Genomic DNA, 16,575 nt, shown 5'->3' with positions numbered 1-16,575 from the left:
TGATGGGAGTGTTCTTTTTTTTGCCATATGTTTTATTTTTGTTTTGAAAGGCTGTGAACTATGACAATGCAGAGATTAATTTTGGCTAAAGATCTAGATTTTTTTCTCATGCCAACAATGGTAAAATATTGAAAATTATATCACTTAATCCTGATTCTTCACTTTTTTAGATTTCTTCTTTTTATAACTTTTTTGACAAAATATTTAAGACAACATTTTCTTTTAAAAAATGATTGTTTTGGGTTTGGGCCATTGCTACTCTTGTCAATTTTCTAAACTGAAAGCAATTTAAAAAGCAAATTACATAATAATCAGTGGTAAAGTTAATTGGACTCTTGATTTCTGTGTGTGTGTGTGTGTGTGTGTGTATAAATATATATTTTGTTTCAAATATTTATTCATATTGGTGAAAAGTAACTTATGGACCAAGTTATGATTTAAGTGAAGAAATGGTTTTTATGCACACTAATGTATTTGTGAGAGGGAGGTCAAGTAAGAGAAGTTTTATAAAATAGTTGAAGAGGTAGATTTTTTTTTCTTGGTAGGTTCATAACACCTTTGGTTTCAGGTGCCATCTTATTGACATGATTTTTATAATGTTGTAGGAGAAATGGAAGAAGAAAGTTCTTCGCAAATAGGAGAAATGATCCTTTTTAAAATTGAAATGAGGGACAGTTAGGTGGCGCAGTGGATAGTGCACTGGCACTGGAGTTCAGGAGTACCTGAGTCCAAACCTGACCTCAGATACTTAATATCTATACCCTGAAGAGATGATGAAAAAGGGTAAAAACATCACTTGTACAAAAATATTCATAGCAGCCCTGTTTGTGGTGGCAAAGAATTGGAAATCAAGTAAATGTCCTTTAGTTGGGTAAAGGCTTAGCAAACTGTAGTATATATATGTCATGGAACTCTATTGTTCTGTAAAAACCAGGAGGGATGGGAATTCAGGGAAGCTGGGAGGGATTTGCATGAACTGATGCTGAGTGAGATAAGCAGAACCAGAAAAACACTGTACACCCTAACAGCAACATGAAGGTGATGATCAACCTTGATCGACTCACTCATCCATCAGTGCAATAGTCAGGGACAAATTGGGGCTGTCTGCAATGGAGAATACCATCTGTATCCAGACAAAGAACTGTGGCATTTGAACAAAGACCAAGGACTATTCCCTTTAGTTTAGAAAAGAAAAAACCCAATATCTTACTGTCTGATCTTGCTATCTCTTATACTTTATGTTTGTCCCTTAAGGATATGATTTCTCTCTCATTGCATTCAATTTGGATCAGTGTATACCATGGAAACAATGTAAAGACTGATAAATTGCCTTCTGTGGGGGGGTGGGAGGAGAGAAGTAAGAATAGGGGGAAAATTGTAAAACTCAAAATAAATAAAATCTTTAAAAAAAAAGTTACCTAGCTGTGACCTTACAACAAGCCACTTAACCCCATTGCCTTGCCAAAAAAAAAAAAAAGCCCTAAAAAAAATTGAAATGAAAGACAACTCCCTAAACTAGTAGGAAGAACTTGGCAGATTCCTTAACCTTATCATTTGTCCAGAGATGTTGCTTGGAACAGTTCTTTTACCTGGGGCCAATTCAGTTGGGGAGACTTCACCAAGGATATATCTACCTTAGAGATGCATCTTGGGTTTTGGTGTTTGGGAATCTCATCCCTGATGGGGACACCATATAGGATCGAGTGTCAAGGAGTGAGGATGATAATTACTGAAGTGAAGCTACACAGCTTCCTAAAAATAAGACATTCCTCTTTGGATAAAGTGGGCCTGCTTCTCCTCTTCCAGTTAGTGCCCCATTTGCCTTTTTGACTATACTTTGAGAATAATGTATTTTCCATCAATGAATATACTAAGCAATTTCCCATCTTGTCCTTAATTTTAAACAGGAGAGCTTTTTTAAAAAATAACTATTTTAAACAGAAGGAAAAAAGAAAATTCAGTATAAAGCAGGACAAATGTTTTTCTTGGCCGAACTGGAGGTTAGGTGAATGGGTTCTGAAATATGTGAGGGGGCAAAATTTTCCATATTTAAAGTATTTTAATATTCAGTGATCTATAAGCTCATTGATGTTGTTATTCTCCATCAGTATCACAGACCTCATCTCATGCAATTCTTATCCATTTTCTCCTATAATTTCTGCAAAGAATATGAATCTAATATACTGAAATGTCTTCTAGATTTTTCCAGAACTTTTCATGGGTACTATAGCAAGTGAAGATAATTGTCTTTCTTTGTCACCATAAGCCTGGATCACTTTTTCAATTCAGTTAATAAGCAAGAGTTTTTGAGTCCCTACTTTGTTACCAACCACTGGGCTAGATCCTTGTGTTATAATGATAAAGACAAAATAGTCTCTGAACTCAAGGAGTTTACATTCTATTAGGGTAAGGTAGTGTGTACATGAAAACATGACATACAAAATAAATAAAAAGTAATTGGTTTGCAGAGTGAGAGTAGGAACAACTGGTGGGTATCAGACTAGTTTTCATGGACTTTTGAACCAATATCCATGTTTTGCTATGTATTTTTCCTTGAGGACAGGGAAATTTCAATTGCAGGTCAAAAATCTTTTCAAGTTGGGAGAATACTAATATATGAATTAGCATGATGGACTTACAGATCCATATTTCTGTCCTTAGTCATTTTCCTGAGCACTAATTTGATACTACCAGCTGTTCATTGGAAATTTCTCATTGAATGTCCCATAGGCATCTCAAACTCAACATTCTCCAAACATAACTCATTATCTTTCCTCTCTCATTTTTCACTTCTTCCCAATTTCCCTGTTTCTATTGAGGTCCATTACCTAGGTTTACAATCTTAAGAGTAACCTTTTGACTCTTCCCTTTCTATAGCCCTACAATCCAGTCAGTTGTCAGGTCTACTTATACTACATCTGTCCCCTTTCTCCCCATTCCCAGGATCACCTCCCCAGTCAGATGATCACCTCTTCCCTCTACCATTGCAATAGCCCTCTAATTGGTTTCCTTGCATCTAATCTCTTCCTTTGTCAATTTATCTGCTAAATAGCTGTTAAAAGTAATTTTCTTAAAGTATATATCCAACCATGCAACTCCCTTTATTCAAAAAGTTTATGTAGCTTTCCCTTGCTTCTAATATGAAAAATTAATTCCACTATTGGACATTTAAAAGACCTTCTCAATCTGCCTCTACCCTATGTTAGAAGTGTTTAAATACATTATTCCCTTTCACACAATCTACATTCTAACTAAACCAGCTGACTTGCTGCTCCTTGTAAATAGCTCCTTTCTCTGAACTTTTGCATAGGACATACCTCATACCTGGGATGTATTATTTTCTAACTTCTGTCTCTTACAATCCTTTTCTTCTTAAAAGATCATATCAATCATCATATCCTACATGAGTCATATCTCTCATGCTCCCAACTGTTAGTAAACCTCCTGAAATTAACTTTGTGTTATTTATTTGTGCATGGATATTGTTTCTCCTGGTAGAATGTAAACCCCTTGGAAGTAGGGACTGTTCATTTTTTATCTTTATATATCTAAGAACTAGAACTCTGCTTGGCAGAAAGCTTAATGATTAGTTGATTAAATGGGGGGGGGGAAGGAAGCAGGCATACAAAAGAGATCTTGTATAAAGATCACAGAAATGCCAAGGCAGTAAACATGTACCATATACAACCTTTAAGAGAAACCCTCAAAAAATATTTCCTATCTTCATATCGTAAACACAGATTTATATGTTTACCAAAAAATGTAATTGTTTGGACTGATTGACAAATAATAAGATAAACCAAAATAGAAAAAAGTATAAATTTGTGCCACTTTAAGAAAGATTGCCTGAAATTAATGTCCTGATTGCTAATATCTTTCATTTGATGTTGAATTGTAGAATGCCAGGCTAGGCTTAGAGATGTCCCTAACTGCGATGCCTAAATAGACATTATTTACTTAGGCACATGCAGAACATCCATTTGTTTTCTTCCAGTTTTAGTAATGTGACCTCAATAATGTTTGGTTTGGGATGCTAGATTTAGATAAATGTTCAAGTCCAACTTGATCCATTACTGCTCCTGAAAGATTCATTATCCTAATTTGGTTGCTTCCATCATTAATTTTATTCTCAGTGACAGCATTTGTCATGCCTTAGCAATTTTAAACAAATAGACTTTTCTAGAAGGCTATTAACTTGAAACTTTTCTGAGAAAAATTAAATATAAATAAGACCAGGATATCTGAAGTACAACTCCTCTATCTGATTCATTATACAAAGATTTCTAACCCTTTCAGCTCATAGTATGATATCCAGTGACAGACTTTACATCCTTGCATCGAAATTACTGCTTTAAGAGTTAGTATTAGCTCACTAGGGTTAGTGTTACACCCATGGACTTTAAGCCAAAGAGTTTAGTTGCAGGTATTAACCTCTGTGACTAATACAAGTGTTTAAATTGTCTCAAAACCACTTAGAAATCTCTTAAGTAGGCTTACAGATCTGGTAGGATCCAGACTGCCAGTCATGATACTTCTGATTATTATGCCTGAGAGAATAAGGAAGGACTCAGAATGAAACTGTCACTGAATAAGTGACACAGAATTCATCACTGTCCAGCTTTTTAATTTTTCTGTACCCCAAAACCTCAGGTCATCAACATAATCATTAGCATTTTATATGGCTTTAAAATTTGTAAAAATGGGGGCAACTCAGTTGTGCAGTGGCTAAGTACCAGCCCTGGAGTCGGGGTAACCTGAATTCAAATCAGACCTCAGACACTCATTTCATACTTACTTAACTGTGTGACTTTGGGCAAGTCAATCCAATTGCCTTGCAAAAATCAAAAACAACCCCCCCCCTCCAAAATTTGTAAAAATGCTACTGCAGAAGTTTATCATGTGGAGTTACAAAAATCTGAATTCAAATTGGAGTCAAATTCTTACTTAGCTGTGACTGTGGGTAAGTCACTTAAACTCTCTTTACCTGCATTTCATGACTAGTAAAATGGGAATAAGTTTGCTCCCTTGAAGGATACTTTTGAAGATTAAAGGAGATCATATTTGTAAAGTGTTTAGTACAATGTCTGGTACCAGCAGGCACCATATAAATGTTTATCCCTCTCTTTCTTTCCCCCTCTCCTTCTCTCCTCTCCATTGATTATAACAGCAAAACTTCCCTTGTCAGTCTTCCAGGACTATATACTCTCTGACAGTAGGACCAGTCATGAACCTGTCCCATTTAGTCTTGATATTTCTGTAGCACTGATGTTTTCCACATAGCTTACAGTGTTCTGCAATATTTTCCATCTTAATTTGTTTTTAATTTATTTTGGGATTGGACCTGTGCTTTCATTTGTGAAGGAAATACTTCCATGAGAAAATTGCTCTACCTGTTCAAATTAGCACCTGGTGTTACACACAGTTGGCAAAACTCTGAACTAGAGCCTAAATCAATTTAAAATGTAATTTGGAAATCTTTAGCAAAATAATAATAATAACAAATAACATATATATGTATGTATATATATATAGTGCTTATTATCTGTCAGACTTTATGCGTACTAAATGCTTTATGATTATCTCATTATCTCATTGGATCCTCACAACAGTAACATCTGGGTAGGGGGTGCTATTATTACTCTCATCTTACAGATGAGGAAAGTAGAAGATAAATGACTTGCCCAGGATCACACAACTAATAAGTCTCAGAGGCTGGATCTGAATTTAGGTCTTTCTGACTTCAGGCTTCAATGCTCTTTCCATTGTACCATCTAGATAATGTGGGGGGGTTTGGTTTTCTAAGTCAACATGCAGGTCACACCATTATATTTTATGTAGTTTTGCTATCTCAGACTTTATTTTTCTTCCTTAAGGATATGATTTCTCTCTCATCACATTCAACTGAGATCATTGTATACCATGGAAATAATGTAAAGCCTAACAGACTGCCTTCTGTGAGGTGTGGGGGGAGGGAAGCAAAAATGGAGGAAAAATTGTAAAACTCAAAATAAATAAAATATTTCTTAAAAAAATGACAAAAAAAATGCAGCTCACAGGCATCCAATTCTTTTTGGGTGGATGCTTAAAGCATTGATATTATAACCTGAAAAAATGTGAGAAGCATTGTTCTGCCTCTAGTTCAAAGTCAATCAAGTAAATACAAAATAATTTTCAAGAGGCAGTGAAGTAAATTATTGTTTTTCAGTCATGTCTATGTCTTTGTGACCCCATGTAGGGTTTTCTTGGTTAAAAATATTGGAGTAGTTTGCCATTTCCTTCTCCAACTCATTTAACAGATGAGGAAACTGAGGCAAACTGGAGGAAGTGAACTGTCCAGGGTTCTCCAACTAGTAAGTGTCTGAGGCTAGTTTTGAACTCATGAAGATGTAGTCATAGCTAGCATTTATATAATACCAGCTCTGCACCAGACACAATGCCTTTAAACATTTTACAAATAGGATCTCATTTCCTTGTCACAACAGTCCTTGGAGATTGAGTCTAGTATCATTTTACAGTTGAAAAAACAACTAACAAGTATCTGAGGTTGGATTTGATCTTCCTAACTCCAGGTCCAGCATTGGAGTACCTTATTCATATTTGATATGAATAAATGAACAGGAAAAGCAGCTAGTAAAGGCATACTATGTTTCAAACATTGTGCACTAAGGATTCACAGAAAAAATTGAGATGTCAAGTCCCTTCTCTTCAGGAGCTTTCATTCTAATTGGGGGAGGCAGCAAATATAAAAGAATTTAGTTGCAGGGCTGCTGGGAACCCTTGTGTATGGGAGTATTATGAATTATCTTCACCTGGTGCCCTTGAACACCAGAATTTTGTCTTGCTAAGTGCCATGGGAGTGGCAGTGGATTAGAAACTGGAAAAGTATTAAAGCACTGGTGTTTTGATAAATAAATGGAGCACTTAGAGATCTTGATGGAGTACTTGTCTCCTTTGTTATCCTTGTCTCCTGCCCCTCCAAGGCTCTCCTGGGGAAGATTGAGGGAGTCCAGAACTGGGATTCAACTTAAGAGTCCAGGAAGGGGACTCAGCACAGCACAGATAAGGGACAAGGTGTAATACAAGGCTCCAGGGTTTCCAAAAGGGTTCATTAGCCCCCCTGGAGAACAAATAGTAAAGTTTGTAGTTTTTTTTGAGTCCCGGGTCACCCAAATAGGATGAACAGCTGTGATGTGTCTCTGTCTCGGCAGCTATCTCTTGAGGTCTGAGCTGGTGGATAGGGCTGATGAGGGACAGTTCAGAGGAAGAAAGTGAAGAGAAGTCAAGAAAGGTGTCTCCCACTTCATTTCTCCCTGGCTGCTTGGTAGTTTCTCTGTGTTCTCATTAAATACAAGACTGTTCTATTTTGGATAATTTTTGTCACTGACTTACTTTTACTGCAATAGCTGCTGAAGTGTAAGTATTTGATTGACAAGAACATATACAGCATTTGCTTTAGTTCAGATCAGACATTCCATGTCACAGCCAGGAAACACGTGCCCGAACACACCCCCCCGGCCCCAAATTCTTCTGGCCATATTTAAACTTGGGAAGCTAAAACAAATCTGACCTTATTTTTAAAAGGTTGGGTTTTTTTGAGAAGTGAAAGGGGAGGGGAGGGTGAAGTTTGCTTTTTATAATATAAACTATTCCATCGAACTGAAATTCTTCTAAATTTTTAAAATAATGCAGGCCACATTTCTTTCATTTCATTTTCAACTCCTGACTCTTTCACTTATAAAAAAAAAAATCAAAGAAGAAACACTGTGCTCGATGCCAAACTGGCTAAAGGATAAACAACAGTACATAGAAACCTGTAAAGGATTGTATGCTCTGTTGGATGCATTTTGCGAAAGTTTGGGTTCGTTCTTAACAAATGAGAATTAATTCATTTCAGCCTACACAAAAATGATGAATTAGATACAACTTCCTCTGTATGAATGTCACATACACTTGATTATTTCAAATTCTTAAATAATGTAATTTTTTGAAAAGCAGTATTCCACAAATAGAAAGAACAATAAAAAGTGGCAAGCATTTGGAATTTAGCCAGGAAGAGAAGATGAGAAAAGGAACGGAGATGAAAATGCTCCTCCCTTCTTTTCAGAGTCTAGAGAATGTGAATGGGAAACATTTTATACACACACACACACACACACACACACACACACACACACACATATAAATAAGCAAACATAATTATATATATGTGTGTGTGTATGTACATACATACACACATAAACACATTTATATGGTCAGACTTGGCTGATATCTTTTTGTAGAATTGTTGATTTTTTGGAATGCTTTCATTCAAGAGATAATTAAATGGGTGATGGCAAATATATTTGGAAATGAAGGAGTTGTAAAAATAAAATATCAATAAAATTAAGCTAAAACCACATCAGGATGTTTGCTGGGCTAGATGAGTGAGTTTACACACACACACACCCTCCCTACCTAAGTGTTTGGAAACTATTTCATTGCAGATTGTCTCCTGCTGAGAAGAGAGTCATAATGAATTATCTGGGGCATTAATAAGTTAATTGTTTTATCCAGGGACACAGACAGTGAATATTACAGATGGTACTTGTACCTAGATTTTCTTGACTCAAAGGTCACTCTCTATCTGCTATTCTAGCTTACATTCTCTGTTAAATACACATTTAAAATTATATGTTAAAGGAACAGCTCCATAGCACAGTGGATAGGATAGAGCACCAACCCTAGAGTAAGGAGGAACTGAGTTCAAATCCAGCCTCAGACACTTAATAATTACTTTGCTTGTGTAACCTTGGGCAAGTCACTTAACCCCATTGCCTTGCAAAAAACAATATGTTATGACTAATATAGAAACATGTCTTCTATGATTGTACATATATAACCTTATATCATTTGCTTATTGTCTGGAGAAAATTTGGACTGCAAAATTTTATAAAAAAATGAAAGCTAAATATTGTCTTTCCATATAAGTGGAAAAAAAGAAAATACTTTAAAATTATACATTAAAAACAAACAGAGGGGTGGCTAGGTGTCGCAGTGGATAAAGCACTGGCCCTGGAGTCAAGAGTACCTGGGTTCAAACCTGGTCTCAGACATTTAATAATTACCTCGCTGTGTGGCCTTGGGCAAGCCACTTAACCCCATTTGCCTTGCAAAAAAAACACACCTAAAAAAACCCAGAGAGCTAAGTATAATAGCTGGTCTTAGTGCAAGTCTTGCCTTTGACTCATTCAGGCTATATAACTGGTCAAGTTATTTAATTTCTACCAGCCCAAGTAATTCTCTAAGAAGGTAAATTTAAAAGAAGCTTCTGGTGGTGGTGAGTGAATGAATTTCTACATGGAGTGCCATGTGTTGAGGAAATCACAGTTCTGAACCCAAACAATTTTATTTACTTGTTCATTTACTTTTAGACCATAGTCATCCAGTCATTCAGACCATGGATGTTAACAAATATTAGTTAAGCATTTAAAATACACATCGTAATCATAGTGGGGCAGATAGATTTAGAAGTCACAATCTTTTCACTGGAAAAGTTTACCTTCTAAAATGACCTATCTTATCCCCATTTTAAGGAATTGGATCATGAGACCAGTTTAAATTAACTTGTAAGAGCCTGAAATTTTGAGTGTGTTTAGGAATCTTGGTCTTTTTGTGGATTTTTTCCAAACAAGCAAGTTTCTACCAGTTGTGTAGAAGAGATTGGGCCAAGGAACTATTCATAAGGTCTTATCCTTTATCATTCTCGGGGAAAATGAATTTTTCTTATGATATAGTTTGAACTGGAAGTCCCAGTATATTCTATGTGGTTTATTGTATGGTTTTAATTTTTTGTTTTATTCTTTCCCTCACTTATTATCCTTCTCTTGTTTCTCTCTGTCTTTGAAGAGTGGCAAGTATACAGCAGCAACTGGCCTTATTAGATAATGAATCTTGGCCAGGAATAGCAGAGGCAGACAGAGACCGCCTTCAGCTCATTAAAGAAAAAGAAGCCCTCCTGCAGGAACTGCATCTCATCAGCCAGCAAAGACGATCTCCCGAAGACATTGTTCGTTTGGAAGAGGAGAAGAGGCGTTTAGAAGAAGAGATTCAGAGGGCTAGAGCTACATCTGCCCATGGGGCCACAGAAAGGTTGGTGATTCTAATACTGTTTATTCATATATGTGTGTGTGTGTGTGTGTATTTTGGCCAAAGGTGGGGAGGGGGAGAGGTACAGAGGTACAGTTGTGCAACTTTGCAACATTTTATTTCATTTGATCTTGCATACTTTTGTTAAAAAAAAAAAAACAAACTTTAACCCAGAAAAACTACTTACATCTTTTTATGTTTCTTTTGGGATCAAGGAAAGAAATGGGAAGTGGGCAAGTGTGTTATAGAGTATTATCAGAAAGTCTCTGTACTCCCAGAGTAGGGAAGAAGAGGAAGAGTCAAAAAACAGGAGATAGAGAAAAAACAAGGTAATTGAGGATGACGTTGAAACCAAAAGGAGGCCAGAATGGATGCATGTGCCATTAGTTGCTGATGCTTAGTTTCAGTTAGACAATTACTTGTTTTCACACAGATAGCAAACCTAATTTTCACTGATAAAGGAACTCTCAATGAGAAAAGTCCCTCTTCTAGCAAATAAGCACCTCTTCTTAGAGTCTTAGATATTTACCTGGGGACGCTTGAGAAGGCAAGTGTTGTACTCATGATCATACAGCCAGAGATGCTGTACTCAACAGATACCTAGGCTTCATCTGAATTTAAATGAATTCATTTCCAAGAATACTTAAAAATCCTTCTTCAGACAGTTACTAGTCATGTGACCCTGGGAGAGTCTCTTATCTTCTTTAGGCTTCCATGTCCTCAATTATAACATTAGAAGGTTGAACTGAATGGCCTTAAAGGTCCATTTCAGCTGTTATAGGTCTATGATCTTAAGAATTCAGGTCTTCTTAACTCCAGGGCCTGTCCTGTCCATTATATTCTGTTGCTTCTCTCTTGTTATTCCTTATATTAGATGAGGAAATTGAAACTCTGAGCATTGCCTACAGGAGTTTTAGGAGCCTAATCAATCAATAAGCACTTATTTAAAAACATCCACTATGTGCTAAATCCTGGGGATACAAATATATAGGTGAAATCATCTCTGTCTTTTAAAGTCCAAACCAGCCCAGAGTTCTTACTACTACTTTTCTGTTTTTCTTTTCTTTCTCTCCTCTCTTTACAGCTTCCTTTTCTGTGTTGTCTTCCACCATTAAAATGTAATCTCCTTGAGGGCAAGGATGAGATTTCTTTTTGGCTTATATTTGTATTCCTAGGCTCAGCCCAGTTCCTAGCACATAGCAAGTAAGATTAATACAAGTTTATTTTATCTTATCTTTCATCTACCTATATCAACTATCTAAATAAATAATCTGTATATCATCTGTTTAATCTATATATTTGTCTGTATCGCCTATCTTATATAATCTATATATCTAATCAATATTATCTGTTTTATCTTTCTGAACTACAAGGCTATATCATTCATCTAATATACCTATGTCATCTATTTCTTTAATCTACATTATCTGTCTATATCACTGTATTTAACTGTATCACCTATCTAATCTATCTTTACTTATTTAGCTAGTTGATTTGCTCTCTCTAAAAGCTGATTGAAAGTTATCACACTTAAGAACAGAAACCTGCAGCTAGAAAAGACCAAAGAAGTCATTTAATCCAACCCCCCTCATTTTATAGATGAAGAAACTGAGACCCAGAACATGTCGTTCAATGAGTTGCCCAAGATCATGCATTAAGTTTCTGAGGTAAAATTCAGGTTCTCCAACTCTAGACTCAGTGCTCTCTGCTTTATCTCTCTTCCTAGAGGAATATTATCCAGGAAGTTTTAGGTATTGTGAGTGTGGTCAGAGAGAAGTCTTGTCTTAGCATGACTAGATTATTGTTCTCTGAGCAAAGTGGAAAAATGCAAAGTTGGCCAGTGGAAGATTAGTAGTCCATAACTGAGCACATGACAAGATATAGGCTGTGTAAGTTATGGTGACCTTGTATATGACTTGATGGGATAATGAGGGCTGCCCTAGAATACCAGAATATTATTGCACAATTATTATCAAGAAACAGTTGAGGATCAGACTCCATTGACATTCAGGCTTGATTTTCTTGAAGTCATAAAGTATTTTTCTTTTTCATCTGAAAAGTTTTCAAAATAATTTTCTTTTTTTAAATAGTATTTTATTTTTCCAATTATATGGAAAGATAGTTTTCAGCACTCATTTTTATAAGATTTTTAGTTCCAAATTTCAAAATAATTTTCTTAAGAAAATATTTTTCCTTTATTGGTCTCTATAAAAGAGTTGGAATTATGAAGAAATCCCATTTTGTCAATTTGGTCAGATTTTAATTACGCCCCATGTCTCTTTCTTTCATTTTACAAGAATTCCTTGACTATCTTTGCTACCTGCCTTAATGGTAGCTAGAAGTTTCTTTTAAACAGAAACAAATCTTTTGCCCAACACATTTTTCTCTTTTCATTAGACAGGCTAATAATGTGTCAGATTTCAGAGAATCATTTCTGATGATTATCTATATCTGCATATATATTATCAAGTTGAAAGCAGAAATATTATATGGTAGTTTGATCAGTATAAAATATATCATTTATCTAGGTTAGCACTGCCACCTCTTTTTTTCTCCTTAATAGCATAAATATATTGTTTTAATATGGGCATCTAGGTGTGCAGTAGATAGTGCACCATCCTAAGAGTTTGGAGGTCCTGAGATCAAAATCTGGCCTCAAATACTTACTATTTGTGTGATCTTGGATAAGTCACTTAATTTTGTTTGACCCAGTTCCTCATCTGTAAAATGAGCTGGAAAAGGAAATGGCAAACCATTCCAATATCTTTTTTTTATTTTTATTTTTTAGGTTTTTGCCAGGCAGTGGGGCTAAGTGGCTTGCCCAAGGCCACACAGCTAGGTAATTATTAAGTGTCTCAGAACGGGTTTGAACCCAGGTACTCCTGATTCCAGGGCCGGTGCTTTATCCATTGTGCCACCTAGCCACCCCCATTCCAATATCTTTGCCAAGAAAACTCTTAATGGGAATCACATAGAGTGAAATGACTAAACAACAATATTTTGATGATCCAGAAGATTGCTTCTATATTCTATTCCACTTGACCTTCATGTATACACAACTATTTCTAATTTTTAAAATGCATTTATCCCATGGCAAAGTGGCTAATATTAATGAATTTTGGAAAGTAGTACTGCATATGAATGATATATGATTTTAGTAAACATTTTGATTTCTTTGTGATAGAAGTTCTTAAGCTTATTTTGTCACAAACCTTTTGAAAGTCTGAAAGCCTATGGATTCCTTTTTTGGAATAATATTTTAGATTTTTTTGAAAGATTTTATTTATTTTGAGTTTTACAATTTTTCCCCTAATCTTGCTTCTACCCCCCACCCACCCACCACAGAAGGCAGTCTATTAGTCTTTACATTGTTTCCTTGGCATGCATTGATCTAAGTTGAATGTGATGAGAGAGAAATCATATCCTTAAGGAAGAAACATAAAGTATAAGAAATAGCAAAATTACATAATAAGTTTTTTTTTTCTAAATTAAACAGTTTTTGTTCTTTGTTCAAACTCCACAGTTCTTTCTCTGGATACAGATGGTATTCTCCATCGCAGATAGCCCAAAATTGTGCCTGGTTGTTGCACTGATGGAATGAGCAAGTCCATCAAGATTGATCATCACCCTCACGTTGCTGTCAAGGTGTACAGTGTTTTTCTGGTTCTGCTCATCTCACTCAGCGTCAGTTCATGCAAGTCCTTCCTGGCTTCCCTGAATTCCCATCCCTCCTGGTTTCTAATAAAACAATAGTGTTCCATGATGTACATTTACCACAGTTTGTTAAGCCATTCCCCAATTGAAGGAAATTCATTTAATTTCCAATTCTTTGGCACCACAAACAGGGCTGCTATGAATATTTTTGTACAAGTGATGTTTTTACCCTTTTTCATCATCTCTTCAGGGTATAGATGCAGTAGCGGTATTGCTGGATCAAAGAGTATGCACATTTTTGTTGCCTTTGGGGGTTTGGAATAATATTTTAAGTGAATAAAATAAAATGCATAGGTTGTAAACAATTCCGTTTAGAATATGGTTATCAAAATATTAAAAAGTCAATTTCTCAGTCCCAGTGTAGAGGAAGAATCATACTCTAGGTATAATAATAAATTCTGTTATTGTCGTGGAATGATAGAAGGTGTAATAAAATGGTCAAATTGAGAATTTCTTAAATTTTTAATTCTATATATCTCCTTTGGCAGTGTGGTAGAAACTTATGCACCTCTCCACAGAATAAGTTTATAAAATACATGATTACATAGAAAGTCACTTATTGAAATAAAATGTAATTTTCCCACAAGAAGTCCAAAAATCTCTATTCATAGATCTCCCTTCCTGTCCCTTATCCCTATCCCATAAAAAAAGTTTTTTTGCAAGGCAATGGGGTTAGGTGGCTTGCCCAAGGCCACATAGCTAGGTAATTATTAAGTGTCTGAGGCCAGATTTAAACTCATATACTCCTGACTCCAGGGCCAGTACTCTATCCACTGTGCTATGTAGCTGCCCCCCTCCATCCATTGTTGTACAGTTCTAGTTTCTTTTAGTTTTTGTTTCTTGTTTTTTGTTTTGTTTTGTTTTTTTACAAGGCAATGGGGTTAAGTGGCTTGCTCAAGGCCATACTACTAGGTAATTACTAAGTATCTGAGGCCAGATTTGAACTCAGATACTCCTGAATCCAGGGCCAGTGCTCTATCCACTGTGCAACCTAGCCACCCCCATTCTTGTACAGTTCTAATGCATTCTTCATTATATTCTCAAAAAAATCAATATTGCTATAACCCTTAACTAGTGGTCTTAATTCAAATGTCTCAAAATAAATTGTATCTCTTTTCTTAAGGCAGCCCTTTAGATATTTTGTTACCGTCATCTTGTTTTTCTTTTATGATAAATAATCCATTTCCTTCCTTTCTTCCTCATATTGTATGGTGTTGTTTAATCTCTTCACCATTAGATCACTTGCCACTAAAACAATTCTCCAACAATCTCAGTATCTTTCCAAAATATGGCTGGTTATATGTATGTCATGGAACACTGTTGTTCTATTAGAAACCAGGAAGCACAGGAATTCAGGGAAGCCTGGAGGGATTTGCATGAACTGATGCTGAGTGAGATGTGCAGAACCAGAAAAACACTGTATGCCCTAACAGCAACATGGGGGTGATGTTCAACCTTGATGGACATGTTCATTCCATCAGTGCAACAACCAGGGACAGTTTGGGGCTGTTTGTAATGGAGAATACCATCTGTATCCAGAGAAAGAACTGTGGAGTTTGAACAAAGATCAAGGACTATTACCTTTAATTTAGAAAAAAAAAATTGATATCTTTTGTCTGATCTTGCTATCTCTTATATTTTATGTTTCTTCCTGGCAAATTGCTTTCTTTAGGGGGAGGGAAGTAAGATTAGGGGAAAAATTGTAAAACTCAAACTTTAAGTACATGTGGGGAAAAAAAAACATTTAACAGTTTCATTCTTGTGAATCCAATATAGGCATGAGCTGGATGAGAATAATACGTATACATTCATGAATGATTGAATGTCAGTTTTTACCTTATTCATACAATCCCTAATTTAGACGCTATGATATTCATAATGTATTTAATGCTCACATTTTAGCAGCACTTTGTTATTTGAAAATTTTCCCCTATGACAACTGAACATAAGCATTATTATTCCCATTTTACAGATGAATAAAGAGGTTTAGAAAGCTCTTGGGTAATGAATATGGCTAACATTGGATATTAAAATGTTATACTTTTATAAAGGATAATAAAAACTTCTGAATAATTTCAGACCTCTTTAATAAAAAGAGAACAAATAAGGAATTTGGGAAGTAGATGATAAACCTGGCAAAGGATCATACTATCATTGATGTGGGAGTTTTCAGTTGTCCATATCTCTTAGAATAGTTTCTTTTCATATGTAGAAGGCATTGTAGAGTCAAAATTTCTATTATGAAGGTGATTTTCACCAACTTGGAGGACCTGTTTGTTTGGAATGGAATTGCTAAGAACCTTGAGAGGAAATAACTCCATTTTTTTGGTAATAAAAGAAAAAAAAGAAAAGAAATTAAGTTATAGTAAGTATATGCATACCCAAAATTTTGGTAGGAAACAGACTCAAAGTGAACTTAGGTAACTGATTTCTTATAGTAATATGGTTATTAAAGGACATAACTATCACTGTATATTATGAAATTTCCAGGGGCAGCTAGGTGATGCAATGGGTAGAGCAGTGACCCTGGAGTCAGAAGGATCAGGGTTCAAATCTGTCCTCAGACACTTAATACTTATTTAGCTCTGTGACCTTGGACAAGTCAATTAACCCCTTCCCAGCTTTAACATGTTTGGTGCTGAGAAATTTGGAGTTGAATACAAAGAATATTTTTTAAGCAATAAAGTTTAATAATGCAGAAATCTTGAAAAGTTTTAGGGTATAACCTTTGTTCAA

The 16,575-nt window shown here is 35.6% G+C and overlaps 1 protein-coding gene across 4 annotated transcripts in view; it reads left to right on the top strand.

Moving 5' to 3' along the window:
- Window positions 1-16,575, top strand: part of WWC3 (WWC family member 3) — a 232,391-nt gene that overhangs the window by 178,911 nt on the left and 36,905 nt on the right. For all 4 annotated transcript variants that reach the window (XM_074192481.1, XM_074192479.1, XM_074192482.1 and 1 more), the window contains exon 9: window positions 9,886-10,128. In XM_074192481.1, the coding sequence (XP_074048582.1) occupies window positions 9,886-10,128 (243 nt within the window). The remainder of the gene's footprint in view (window positions 1-9,885; window positions 10,129-16,575) is intronic.

This window comes from Macrotis lagotis, chromosome 6, assembly GCF_037893015.1.
Source record: "Macrotis lagotis isolate mMagLag1 chromosome 6, bilby.v1.9.chrom.fasta, whole genome shotgun sequence".
Classification (NCBI taxonomy): domain Eukaryota; kingdom Metazoa; phylum Chordata; class Mammalia; order Peramelemorphia; family Peramelidae; genus Macrotis; species Macrotis lagotis.
This window is presented reverse-complemented; position numbering and strand designations above follow the sequence as displayed.